We start from the raw sequence: 13,710 nt of genomic DNA on the forward strand, positions 1-13,710 counted from the left end.
TCTGAGCAGGACAGCAGGAGGAAGGCGAACAGATGAATTGTTACATGTGGGCTGCAGGTAATCCTGTGGCTCACAGGTGGGCTCTTGGGTGTGTGAACAAATGCAGAAATGCATGCATGACTGACTGAATGAATTTACATCCTGGAGATAAAGGGAGGGGAACTCACTAGAAGTGGCTGCGTAGGACCTCACTTTTCCTAGAAGCCCTAACCCTTAAAAGGGAGGGTCATCCTCACTGCTAAATCCCTTATGATTAAAACTAAACTACTAAACTGTACATCTGTGCAAAAAAGTTCAATTAAGGTCTGATTTCAGCCAAAAATAGCTATTTTTGCCCGCATTAAAAACATCTAGTACCCTTTTAATTTTCATTTCTCGGTAGCCCTGAATCCAAGGGTCCACAACACATGCTTGGACAGCCCTAGAGGGGCTCCCCGCTAACAATTTCTGTGCCTCAGTTTCTTGCTCCCTCATTTGGATGAGCTAACTCCTGCACTGTGGGGCAAAACCAGGTCCCTCTTTAAGGCTGAAATACTGTTTTTAGTAAGCTTGTCCTCCAGGACTGTGGTCCTTCCTCTGGCCCTAAATTACAGCGGTCCCCTCTTCTTCGTCCCCCCTCCGCCCCTGGTTTTTAATTGGATAAGGTTGGGGTCCTAGTTTTCCTGAAATCATAAGGCCCAGGTCGCCCTTGGTGACTTCCAAGTCACTGCCTTCGGCGGGATCTTCCCAGAACTTCGTGACCTCGGGCGGCGGTGCCCAAGCAAACAGGCCCCGCCCTTCCACGCCTCCCGGTCGCTGCCCAGCCCGGCGCCCGGATCACGCGGGTCGGAGCCTCTCTGGGCATGCTCAGTGGCCAGGCGGGGGGGCGGCCGCGGAACCGAGGTCAGGCTGGGAGCGAAGGGGGGCGGAGGCGGGCAAGAGGGAAGTGGGCGGGAGAGGCAGCCGGAGTCTCGAGAGTGGTCAGCGGCCGCCGTAAGCTGAGCAGGTTTGATCCCCGCGTGGGCTGGTCCGGGATGAGCAATGGCATCGGTCAAGGTGGCCGTGAGGGTCCGGCCCATGAATCGCAGGTGAGTGGGGGGCAGTACATGAAGCTCCCCAAAGCACCTCCACCTGGAGGAAGTTGGTTTCCACCCCCCGTCCAAGGCCAGCCTGGATTTGCTAGTCTCTGACCCACTGGGGCCTGCTTGTGCGCTCTGGGGGCCTGGGACACTTTATGCTTTGCTGTCCCTTTCCCGCTTCCCTGGAGGAGACCCTGCGAAGTAAAGAGTTCAAGAGGCACGGAGAAGATTCCTATAAACTCTTCCTCATTTCATTAACTTGAGGTTTGCTTTTTCTCCTGTTTAAAAAAATCAAGGAATCACTTTCATGAAGGTGTAAAATCCTCCAGGGGGCATGAGAGTGGTTATGGGGGCACCATGAGCTGTCAGATGAACTTTTCTCAGTTACGCCAGCTCAAAAGTTCTTTTAGTATTAACACTGATACTTAAAAAAAATCTTAATGAGAGATGATTTTGATTCCCTGAATGTGAATGCTAACTTCTAATAAGTAATTTAGTTCTTCAGATTAAAGAGTGTATAGGAAAACTTGTAACAAAATTTTGACTCCTGGGGTCCTGACAAGGACACTTAAAGTACACGTATTTGAAATATGCTGACATTAACAGAGGGGGAGAGTTACAAACACATTTAGAATTTATCTTCTATATTTCTATAAAGTAACCTCTTCAGAATGATTTGACTCTTCATTTACTGAAAAATAATCTGGACTTCCTTTTCACTGACCTCTTTATAATCAGTTTAGAAAGATGCACTAAAAGAGTTACTTTTAAAATTGGTTTAACTTTTAAGAATGAAGTATCCTCCAAGTTCATAGACACAGTTCACACAGGCCATTTGTTTTTATTGGCTCTCAATGAAGTTGTTGGTCATTTGACTTACCATATGGTCTTTCCCCTTTCATCATATGGATTTTTAGCAGTCATTGTTTGGTAGTTCTGACAGGTGCTTGGAGCCTCACAAGATCATAAAATCAGGAGATTGCCAGAACATCTTTGACTCATCTGAATCTCTTTTTCTGATGGTGAATAGGGGTTTTTAAACTTATTATTATTATGCTTTATAACTATTGGGAATGAGTACTTTTGTAGTTTTCAAGTTATTTCTAAGCTTTTTAGGGAAGGAGTTTGACTTTTCTGTAAGTTCTAAGAGAATATGTATGTTTCTGTATATATTCAGTCACAAGACAAACAGACCCCAAAGACATTAAGATGATTAAAAAAGATTTTTCTTGTTCTGGATTTAGATTTCCCTTTCTTTCTTTGGAATAACATGAGCACCTGCTAGAAGACCGAATCGAGTAAATTTAGAAAGCATTTATTAAATACCTACCAAATGCACAGCAGTGTGCTGGCTGATCTCTGGGGGACAGGTGAATGAGGCCTGATGAATGTCTTCTAGGAGCCTACTCTATTGTGAGGGAGGGACTACATGCTGGTGGAACTCCTGTAAAACACTGGGCTAGCTGGGAGGGATGCTGCAAGTGCAGTGCCTTGCTGTTGTAGGCCTGGAGTCCAGGTTTATGATAAGATGGCAGAAAACATCCAAAAGTCATGTGCTTTAAGGAGATAGATTGAAGCGATGATATTTGTGCTCTCAGCAGGGAACTCTGGTGGTGACATTAAGATTGGGGCAAAAGGTAAGAAAGCAGTGGTTCGGCCCAGAGGTGGAAATGGGAAGGCTGGATAGATATACCAAGACATTTACTGGAAGAATTGACAGGATTTGGTAGCTTCTTAGATGGTAAGAAGGGATAAAGGGAAGGACATGGTCATTAACTGAGGCTTGATGATCAAGGAAGTGGAAGAGGTTTGGGAAGGTAGACAGTAAGGTAATATGTTCTCTCTTGGATATGTAGTTATATGAGATACAGTAAGTGTCAAGTACAAGCATAGTGTCCAACATAGTGTCACATGTTCACCCTGTTTGTTATCTGGAGTGTGGTAAATACATCCATCTCTCTAATGATCTTCAGTAGACAGACACATAGGTTTAGGTCTCAGATGATCTGAGGATTGACATTTGGAAGTCTTTGCACGTAGATGACATTTTAAGAGTGCTATGCTTCTCTTTAGGATTACAGGGAGAAGATTGGTTTTCCTCATGGAAAACCAGCCCAACAAATTGTCATAGTAGGGAAAGAAATATCTCCTGAGGGAGGTGGTTGTTGGTGTCAGATGTTGCCAAGATGGTGCTCTAATGATTCAAATAAGATGAGGTCCTTGGTCTTGGAGAGAAGGGCATTGATAACCTTTCCAAGAGCAGTTTCAAGGACAGAGAATGATCCAGAAGTTGTCAGTGAAATGAAAAGAGATATACAAATGGCCAACCTAAAATACTAGTCCTGACTCATAAGGACATACAAATTATAATAGCAATAAAAAAACCACTTTTTACCAGTGAGATTGGTGACTGTAAATAGAACATCAAGTGCTGGTGAAGGAGGGGTAATAGAAGCATAAAGGGCCAAAACCTCTAAACTTTTATATTGAAAAATTTGATAGTAATTATCAAGATTAATATTTTATGAACTCTTTGATCAGCCAATTTTATGTCTAAGAGTTTATTTTATGGGTTCTAGTCCTACCTACCAAGATGTGTGTAAGGATGTTTGCTTACATAATTATTTGAACAACAAAACTCATTAATGACCTGAATGTACAAAGTTGGGGAGTTTAAGTTATGGCCTGTTCATTTGCTAGAATGCTCTGCAGTACTTACAAAAGGATGTGTTGATCTTAAAAGAGTTCCAGTATAGGGGATTAAGTGAGAAAAGCAAGAGAGCACACATGCTACAATAGAATTGTATGAATTTGTGTTAAAAAATACATACATACATGTGCACACATACATGGACACATACAGACTATCTGAATGGAATGATTCATAAGAAGCCTCACAGTGGTAACTCTAAAAGAGGATTGATGAAGAATTTATTAGATTAAAACTGAAAGTTTTTCTTTTTCTTTTTTTACTGCTTGAATTTTTACTTTGCTCAGTCATAGTTTTATTTAATAATTAAAAATTGTTTATGTAATTTTTAAAAGCTACCTAAAATGTCATTGGCACTGGAGAATGAATTTTTAGCTGGTTGGGAGGACTGAAGGAAGTTGTTAACATTTTTCTTCTCCCAGTTTGTAAGTTTAAGGTATACAGCATAATAACTTGACTTACATATATTGTGATATGATTACTACAATAAGTTTAGTAACCATCCATCATCTCATATAATACAAAAAAAGAAAAAAAAGTGTGTGTGTGTGTGTGTGGTGAGAACTCTTAGGATTTACTCTTTTTAACAACTTCAGCTCTACCATACAGCAGTGTCATCATGTTGAACATTACATCCCCAGTACTTAATTGTTTTATAACTGGAAGTTTGTACTTTTTGACCATCTTTATCCAATTCCTCCACCCTCTGCCTCTGGTAACTACAAATCTGATCTCCCCTTCTATAAGTTTTATTTGCTTGCTTGCTTATTTTTTTTGTTTATTTTTGTTTTCAGATTTAACATACAAGTGAGATCATATGGTATTTGTCGTTTTCTGTCTGATTCATTTCACTTAGCATATGTACTCAAGGTCCATCCATACTGTCACACATGACAGGATTTTCTTTTTTTATAGCAGAATGATATTCATTCCATGGTGTGTATGTGTGTGTGTGTGTGTTTGTATGTATGTATGTATCAATTACAATTTCTTTAGCCATTCATCTGTTGGACACTTAAGTTGCTTTTCATGTTTTGGCTATTGTAAATAATGCTGCTATGAATATAGTGGTGCATATATACATTTTTTAATGTTAACTTTTAGAGTAGAGAAGCTTCAGGCAAAGAGGAAGCAACTGACAGAAAGGAAAGGCCTGGAGTGTTTGGAAAGTGTGGGTAGCTGTCGCAGCCAGGCTCTTAAAGAATGGGGGCAAGGTCTTAAGATACTGAGATTTTGAGCTAGTAGCCTTGGCAGTAACCAGTCCTTGCTAGGAACACCTGATGCTTGATTCCGGCCAAGAAGTGCTAATTTGTTTCTATTATCTTGTAACTTTTGGTTATGTGGCAAAGTATCAGTTTCAAATTTAAAGATCCATTATGTTGCATCACATACTAATAGCACCTACCTTTATTGAGAATTTGCTCTGTGCCAGAGGTACAACATCTAATATTTGCAACAGGTTTAGCAGGTAGAGGCCATAATTGCCATACTGTTTTATAGTCTGGGAAACATAGTTAATTGCCCAAAGTCAATTTCTTAAGACAGTCACAGCTCTGATTTTTAAAATGAGTAAAACGTTAGCAGAAATGTAATAACTCAGACTTCTCTGGGCAAAAATTTAACATTTATTTATGTATTGTCTGTATACCTTTGTGTGTGTGTGTGTGTGTATGTGAGAGAGAGAGAGAGAGAGGGAGAGAGAGAGAGGGAGAGAGAGATTTCTTCATTTCTTCCGTTGTTCTTATGCCTGGTCTTTTTACTGGTTTCGTTTTTTACAATTTAACAAGGTACAATATTTTTCACTCTGAAGAGGTAAGAAAAATAATTTGTAACTAATTTACCCATTTCCTGTTGGTCTCATTTGCTTATTTTTTCATGGAAACACTAGAGATTCTTCAGGGCTGTGTATCCTGTCCCACTGATCTGTCAGTATTCACAGGGTCAGGATCTGAGGGCAGCCTGCCTGGGTTCCAATTCTGGCTGTCATTTATGAACTGGGTAAGACTTAATTGTTAGATGCCTCATATTTTGCATCTGTAAAATGATGATAATGTATATACCTTATATGTTGTGAGATGAGGTCTTTTTTCAAATGTATGTATATATAAAAATATATATTACTGTGACAATAAGAAACGTTTTAAATTGAAACTGTAGATAATGTAAAAGATTCATGGGGTGTTTCATGTAGTTTACTCTTATATTTGTTATTCTGTCCTATTCCCATTTTTTTAAAAAAGTGCTATTTCTAGAACTACTAAACTAACTTCAAGTTGCAGTTGGCAGTGTGAAAAACACTGTTGTGAGGTTCAAATGATACAATATATGTGGATAAAGCTCTGCACACACTGCCTGACATCTAGCAAGAGCTTGCTAATGATTGGTTATTACTGATTTTTTGTTTTGTTCTTTTTAAAAATGTAATCACTGTAACTTGATTCAGTAACAAGTATTTAGAAATTTTTTACCAAAAAAATAATTTACCAAGTGCTGGCAAGGGGCCAGGTGATAGCTTTATAATATGCTTTTTTATCAGATAAGTCAAGTCCACCCCATCCCTTCCATTTTCTGACTGTTATTTGCCTCTCTTTCTGATTAACCACTCAGGTGGAATTCAGTGTCATGTCCATCAAGTTAAAAAGAGAAGGAAAAAAAAATGCCAGTGGTATTTTGACTGGGATTGATATCCTTAATGTGTACTGAAATTTTCCCATTTTAAGAGCAGGTAGTATCAGCAAAAATAGTCATGGTTTGTCTCTAGGTCTGTGATGGTGATGGCAGGTGTTGCTTTTACTAAGGATGGGAGACATTTGTTGGGATGCTACCCACACTTGGCACCATGCTCTAAGGGCTTTTTATTGTCAATTTACAGAGAGAATTGGAGACCCCTCAGATAGTATTAATAATATTGGCTGAACTGGCTCCAGTTTCCTCTATAGCCCTTTGTATGGTGACTTGTTGCCTCAAGGCTCACTGATGACAGAAGCCCTTAGCCGCAAGGGATTGCTGGTCTAGTGGCAAAGAAGGCGCAGATGCACAAAATAACCTTTGAATCTGTGCAGTTGACTTAGAGCCTGTGTGAGAGGGCGAAGGGAGATCTCCAGGACTTCCGCTGGCCTCTTAGAGAAGAGAGGGTGGAGTTTGAGTTGAGCCCTGCAGGTGTATTACTAGCAAACACTTAGATGGCGGATGTTCTTCAGTGAGTGCTCTTTGGAAGATGGCTCTGTCACCCCATTCTACAGATGAGAAACAAGAGCTCACCGGCTAAAGCAGCCTGCCCAAAGTCCCACAGCCAGGGCTTTGTTTAACCCGGGTTTGAACCCAGGTCTCTCTTACTCTAACTTCTAAAGCTCCTCTACATATAGAGGACTTGATTGAGAGGAGGGCAGAAGATGGCTGCAGATTACGAATGAGTGCAGTTATCAGGGCTTTTAGACTTACTGCAGCTTTTTGTAAGAATTAGTTGAGAGATAAGTAGGCAGAGTGTTTTGAGGACTTCTGTTTGTTAAGCTTGGGAGTTTGTGCTTTTATGTTCCAGTCCTGTGCTGTCCAGTGTGGTAGCTGTTGACTGCATGCACCTTTTTAAATTAACATGAAATAAAGTACAGATTTAGTTATCCAGTTGCACTAGTCACGTTTCTAATGCTCAGTAGCCACCTATTTAATAATGCAGATATTGAAAATGTTCATCATCATGAGAAGTTATGTTGGGCAGCAAGACGGAACTGGGTTTGAATCTCAGCTCTACCACATCCTAGCTTCATTCTCTGTGCTTCATTTCTTTCATCTGTAAAAAGAGACCTCACAGACCCACCTCGTGGGGCTGAGATAGTGATTGAATGAGATAACACTTGCTTATGGTTCTACGCCCCAAAATAAGGGCTTTATAAATATTGGCTATTATTATTAGGCACTAGGAGCTCCTGATGGTTGTAAAATAGGGTTGTCATTTGCCAGTTACTGTTTTCAGAAGTTTCATTGAATAGCAGTTTTACCTAACAGCAGTGATGAACATTTATTTACTATTTGCCAAGCACTGTGCTAAGTGCCTTTAAAGCACTAGTATCCTACTGAGTTTTCGACCATGTTCTGTGATGTAAGACCCTGAGGTCTAAGAGGCCAGTGCAAGAAGACCATAAAGAGTACTGACTTGTTGACTTGTAATAGGGAAGGGCATGGTCAAGGGATAAAACTTACAAATAAAGCTCCAAGGAAGCTTTTGTTGTATGAAAATCATATATCTGATAGGGGGTTAATATTCACAATATATAAAAAACACATGTGACTCAATAGCAAAAAAAAAAAAAAAAAGACCCAAAGATTCCTATTAAAAATGGGCAGAGGATCTGAATAGACATTTTTCCAAAGAACACATACAGGTGGCCAACAGGCACATGAGGAGATGTTCAATGTCACTAATTATTAGGGAAATGCAAGTGAGAAACTGCAAATCATCAGGGAAATGCAAAAAAACCATAGTAATGTGAGAAACGCTCACAATAAAAATTGGGACACAGGACTTGAGCAGTAAAGCGAGGCGTTTATTCACGGGTCTGAAGAGCCGGGTGCACCCTCGCAGCTAAAAGTAGACAAAGAAAACTGGTTTTGTCGTAATGCGATTAGCTCCCCCTCCCTAAAGCGATTAGCTCCCCACCCCCCCACCCCCATTTCTCCATTACTGGTTACTCTGGAGTTACAATCTAACGCATTCATCTAAATGCCCCTATTGTGATTTGTAAATATGCTAATGCTGTCAACTCCCTTCTCAGAGATCCTCTAATTACATTTGCCCTTTGTTACTAATGACTTTCTACTGGTTTGGGAGTCACTGTGTCCGTGTTTCTTACAGTAAGATATCACCTTAGACCTTTTAGAATAGTTATTATAAAATAGACAGTAAAGAACAAGTGTTGGTAAGGATGTGGAGAAGAGAGAACTCTTGTGCACTGTTGGTGAGAATGTAAATTGGTGCAGCCACTGTGGAAAATAGTATGGAGGTCCCTTAAAAAAAAAAAAAAAAAAATTAAAATAGAATTACCATACGATCCAGCAGTTTCACTTCTGAGTGTTTTCCCCGCTCCAAAAAAATAAGAACACTAATTCAAAAAACTATATGCATCCCTATGTTTATTGCAGAATTATTTACATCAGCAAAGATATGGAAACAACCTAGTTATCCATCAGTGGATAGATGGATAAAAAATGTTTTCTCTATATAAAACTATATAGAACTATATGTGTTCTCTCTCTGTGTGTAAAAGAGGGGACCTGGAAGTATATTCTGGAGGGCATGTCCTTTTTAGTACAGGCTTCTCCCACCAGGTGAGTGTTCTAGGAACCCATTTATAGTACCAGCTGGAATTGTTGTGAGAGGCTGCAATTGGCTTCAGTGAATTTTTTTTTGAAGACTCTTTCAACATGTTTGCTCATTTCATGATGGGTGACTTACGAGCACACCTGCCCACATCATGCTGAGTATTTAGCAGTTTTTGATAAAAATGGCATGATCCCCCTCGCCCCCACCCTCCCTATTCATTCGATCTCACTCCTTTTGTTTCCCCAGATGAAAAAAGTCCTCACAGGAAAACATTTTGCCAGTGTGGAAGAGGTGAAACAAAAATGATAGATGCACTAAAAGGCATCAAAATCGATGAGTTCAAAAACTGTTTTGAGCACTTGAAAAGATGTCTTGATAGGTGTATTGCATCAAGTGGAGAGTATTTTAAAGGTGACTGAAGTTTAAACATGTAAGAATAAATACACAATTTTTTATAAATAAATTCCTTTTTGGTGGTTCCCCCTCATACATTATATCCTGATTGTGAAAATAATGTATGCTTACAAAATGGTGCTATACAGAAAAGTGTATTAAATAAATCAGATCACAAATTGCTCATACATCCATGATCTAGAGAGAACTTGTAACGTTCTGGTGCATTTTAGTTGAATCTTTTTTCCCCTGGTTTGTGTAGGGACATAATATCTACGCTTTTGTAATATCCTTTTTTTTTTTGGCATTTGCGAAAGATATTCTGAAGAACAATCAGCAGGCTTTGGAGCCATATTAAGCGGAAGAATGACTTTCCTGAAACAGTTAGATCAGGGTGAGCTGGCTGGAGTGGAGGGTTGTGGTAGTCAGCTGAGTCGGCTTGGGGGCTGGTGGGGCATCCAGGTGGGATGAGCTCAGGTACAGTGTGGGCTCTGAGGATGCACATTTGGGCATGGGTCACCTGAAGGTGATAGTGGATGTGGTGGGAGTGATTGTTGTTTCTGGAAGACCATAGTGAAGAAAGAGGGAAGGGTGAGGGGGAACAAAGGGGGCAGAGCGCACAGCAGAACTGCACTGCCTGGGTTAAAATAGCTCTTCGGGAGACTGGTCGCGTGACCTGGGCAAGTTGATTTTACTCTTTAAGGCTCAATTTCTTTTCCAGTAGTTCAGGGATGCCTGGGAATCGTTGAGACTCTTACAGGGGGTTTTCAGTCAGAGCTGTTTTCACAGTAACACTGCTGGGATGTTTTTGCCTTTTTAACCTCTTCTCTCATGGGGTACAGTGGAGTTTTCCAGAAGTTACACGATGTGTGGTGATAATGTAGCTCTGTGTGCTGTGTATTGTGTTTAAATTCTTTTCCAGTTTTAATTTATAATATGGTAACTATAAATTGATATATCTACATTGAGCTCTTTGGGCTCCTCAGTAATTTTTGTACTATTTTAAAGAGTCCTGAAGCTATGACTTCTGAAGATGCTGCTGTGAAATAATACTGCACAAGTTGTAGAGGGGATTAGATGACAGAGTACAGGCAGCCACACTTAGGAGACAGGAGTGGAGGGCCAAGCAGTGAGAGGAGGGAGAAAAGCAGGAGATTGGAAGGCCATGATCAACAAGAGGAGAGGAAAGAGGCTCTCCAGCATCAGCAGGCTGCACAGGTGGGGACCCTGTTGGCTCCTGTCTCATGGGTGCAGGAGGCTAGGGGCATGTTGGTGGGACCTGTTGACTGCCCTTCCAGTAATGGAGGGAATTAAAGGAAGAAGAGAGCTGATCTCTGTTTATGTGTGCAAAGCTGGCTTCTGTATAAAATCTTTCCAAGCTCCTTTATGATTTCTTGAGGAACAGGGATCCTGGTCTTTCTTGAAGCCCAGCTCCCACTGGGCATCAGAGGCAGAGGACGGGGGGAAGGGTGGGGTGTGTGTGTGTGTGTGTGTGTGTGTGTGTGTGTGTGTGTGTGTGTGTGTGTGGAGGGTGTGTGTGCACTCATGCACGCTTTTGTCTTAAAGAAGATTTGGAGAAAGAAGGCTACTGGGGCCAGGGAGAGAGGTACCGACTCTGGAGTTTGGAGCACATGGTGGTGTTTTCTTCCTTTTCAGTGGACTTGACAAGTAATGTGAAGCAAGTGACTGATGGTATGTTTATACACAAAATTTAAAATATCTTAATGTGAATAATGCACTTAAACGTGGTGATAGTAGTTTAAAAATGCTCTTCAGTGACTTAGAGTACTTAATCAATATAAGTTGGTATTAAATTTCTGCTACTTTATTCCTGGTGACTGAAAGAGGGAGAGAGTAATCGAGAGTGTGTCTATCTGTCTGTCAGAGAGAGGTTTTTTAAAAATATCCAGTTGTGAGACACAGAGCACTTTGGTCTGCAGTTGATTTATTTTACACATCTTCATTTCACAGTTACTCTTATAAATTATTGCAATAACTTTTGCTATTTTTTGTGGGGTCTGGAATTAGAATGTAATCTTGCTATAGCTTGTTTTATGAAAGAAAATATGTCATAGTTACACCTCCAGCCTTGGGGAAATGTGATAGTGCCTTACCACCCCGACCTCTTCCCAAGGACTGAGAACCTCTGGTTTAATTTGGAGGCTAGGACTGCCTTCTTTCCAGCTGCAGCCATGAGAGAGACCAAACAGAAATCCTTAGTGGGAAGGTGGTCATCATTCCCTTAGCTTGAGCCCACTGCTTCCCATCCAGCACAGAGGAGGTAACCGCCGGCAGGGCCTGGGAGTGCTCCTTCACTTCCATGGGCTTCAGGCTGAGCATCTGTGTTCCTTGCTCTATTTACACATGTACTCATTACTCCTTGCTGTGCTCAGTGGAGGGGAAATAGCTGTTTCTGTGATCAGTAATGTATTCATAGACACTGAACAAATTTCAGTGAGATACCTAGAATTTGAAGTAAGTTGAGAAAGTTAGTGCTTGTTGGTAAGTAACTTTTGCAATCATGTGCTATTTCTAGCCACTCATTCACTTACTAGAAACTCTGGTAAATGTTATGCCATCATTACCTAATTTAATTCTTGGCAACAATACTAGAGGGGTGAATGTTGTTAGCTCCGTTTTATAGATGAGGAAACTGGGAATCAGCAGGATCAGGACCTAGCTCAAATATTGCTTCTTCAGAGAAGTTTTCATCACATTTCTCCGGTTTTCTGGCTTCACAGAATTTTCCATGATCTGAGTTGATGTGTGCCTGCACATGCATTGTGTGCTTATGAATGTATTTTTGTTTGTTCACTTGTTTATTGTTTCTCTTCTTGTATGGAAACCCTGTGAGAGCCAGTAATCTTGTCAGTCTTGTTTGTGGCTGTTTCCCCAGAGCCTAGAACCATGCCTGGCAGAGATGGGTACTCAGGAAATATTTGTTGCCTTAATAGCTGTCATCCCCCAACCCTAGTCTTTCCATTTGTGGGTGCTTGTAAAAAATTAGGAATCCATAGGCCAGCACCAGTAGGATGTCTCACATTGTTACCTCTGAGGAGGAAAAGGGAATCTTGATGATCTTCCTTTTGAGTATTAGGAAAACAGGAGAGGTAGAAGAAGGCTGAGGAAGAGCTAGGTAAAGATGACATCTTCACCCTGCTCTCTGTATATTAAATTAATTATACATAACTTACACATTCATTGCTCATAATGTTTATCTCTTAGGGTTAGAGAATTGGAGGTGCACCACTCTTACTTATTTAAATGATACAGTGTTTGTGGGGCAGAATACTCTTGTTTTTTCATTCAGAAAAAGATTTTTAAAAAACTTTAATCTTGAAATAATTTCAGAGTTGTAGTGAAGTTCCCATATATGCTTCATCCAACTTTGCCTAATGTTAATATCTTACATAACCATGGTACAGTTATCACAACCAATAAATTAACATTGGTACCTCACTGTTAATTAAACTATAGTTTTTCCTCTAATATCCTTTTCCTGCTCTGGGATCCAGTCCAGGATTCCATATTCATGTAGTTGCTAGGTCTCTTTAGTCTCTTCTGCACTGTGACAGTCTCTTAGTTTCAAGAGGAATGCCAGTTATTTTGTAGAATGGCCCTCAATTTGGGTTTCTCTGATGTTGTACCATACTTAAATTGAAGTTATGCAATTTTGGCAAGAATACCACTTAAGCAATATTGTGCTCTTTTCCTCATATCATTTCAGGGGGTACATAATGTCAATACATATGTGTTATTACTGGTGATGTTGACCTTGATCACTTGGTTAAGGTGGTGTCTACTGGGTTTCTCTTCTGTAAAGTTATATTTTTTTCCTTGTTGTAATCAATAAATATTTTGAGGGAGACACTTTGCACAATGTTTTTTACTTTCGTTTCCAAGATAATTTTTCCTCCATGGGAACACATTTCAATAAAAGTTATTGTGCATATAAGAAAAATTTAAAATATATCTTCCCCTCTATCTTTTAGTGAAAAGGAATTTTTATATTATTTAAAATGAAGATTATTTGTATTTTTGAGGGCTGATAATGATTCTATAGGGCTGTGTATTTCAAACATGATCCACAGTAAGACATTTATCAGCTCAGTACATGCTGATATTTTCTTTCTTTTTTTCTTTTATTTTAAAGAGAGGGGAAGGGAGGGAGAAAGAGAGGGAGAGAAACATTAATTGGTTGCCTCCCACCTTCCCCCAACAAGGTACCTGGC

The 13,710-nt window shown here is 40.2% G+C and overlaps 1 protein-coding gene across 5 annotated transcripts in view; it reads left to right on the forward strand.

Moving 5' to 3' along the window:
* Nucleotides 1-938: 938 nt before the first annotated feature.
* KIF16B (kinesin family member 16B) overlaps nucleotides 939-13,710 on the forward strand; it is a 313,474-nt gene continuing 300,702 nt past the window's right edge. For all 5 annotated transcript variants that reach the window (XM_090286026.1, XM_090286028.1, XM_090286027.1 and 2 more), the window contains exon 1: nucleotides 939-1,067. In XM_090286026.1, the coding sequence (XP_090142152.1) occupies nucleotides 1,021-1,067 (47 nt within the window). In that variant the 5' untranslated portion in view covers nucleotides 939-1,020. The remainder of the gene's footprint in view (nucleotides 1,068-13,710) is intronic.

This window comes from Furipterus horrens, unplaced genomic scaffold, assembly GCF_987537825.1.
Source record: "Furipterus horrens unplaced genomic scaffold, mFurHor1.1.pri manual_scaffold_8, whole genome shotgun sequence".
Classification (NCBI taxonomy): domain Eukaryota; kingdom Metazoa; phylum Chordata; class Mammalia; order Chiroptera; family Furipteridae; genus Furipterus; species Furipterus horrens.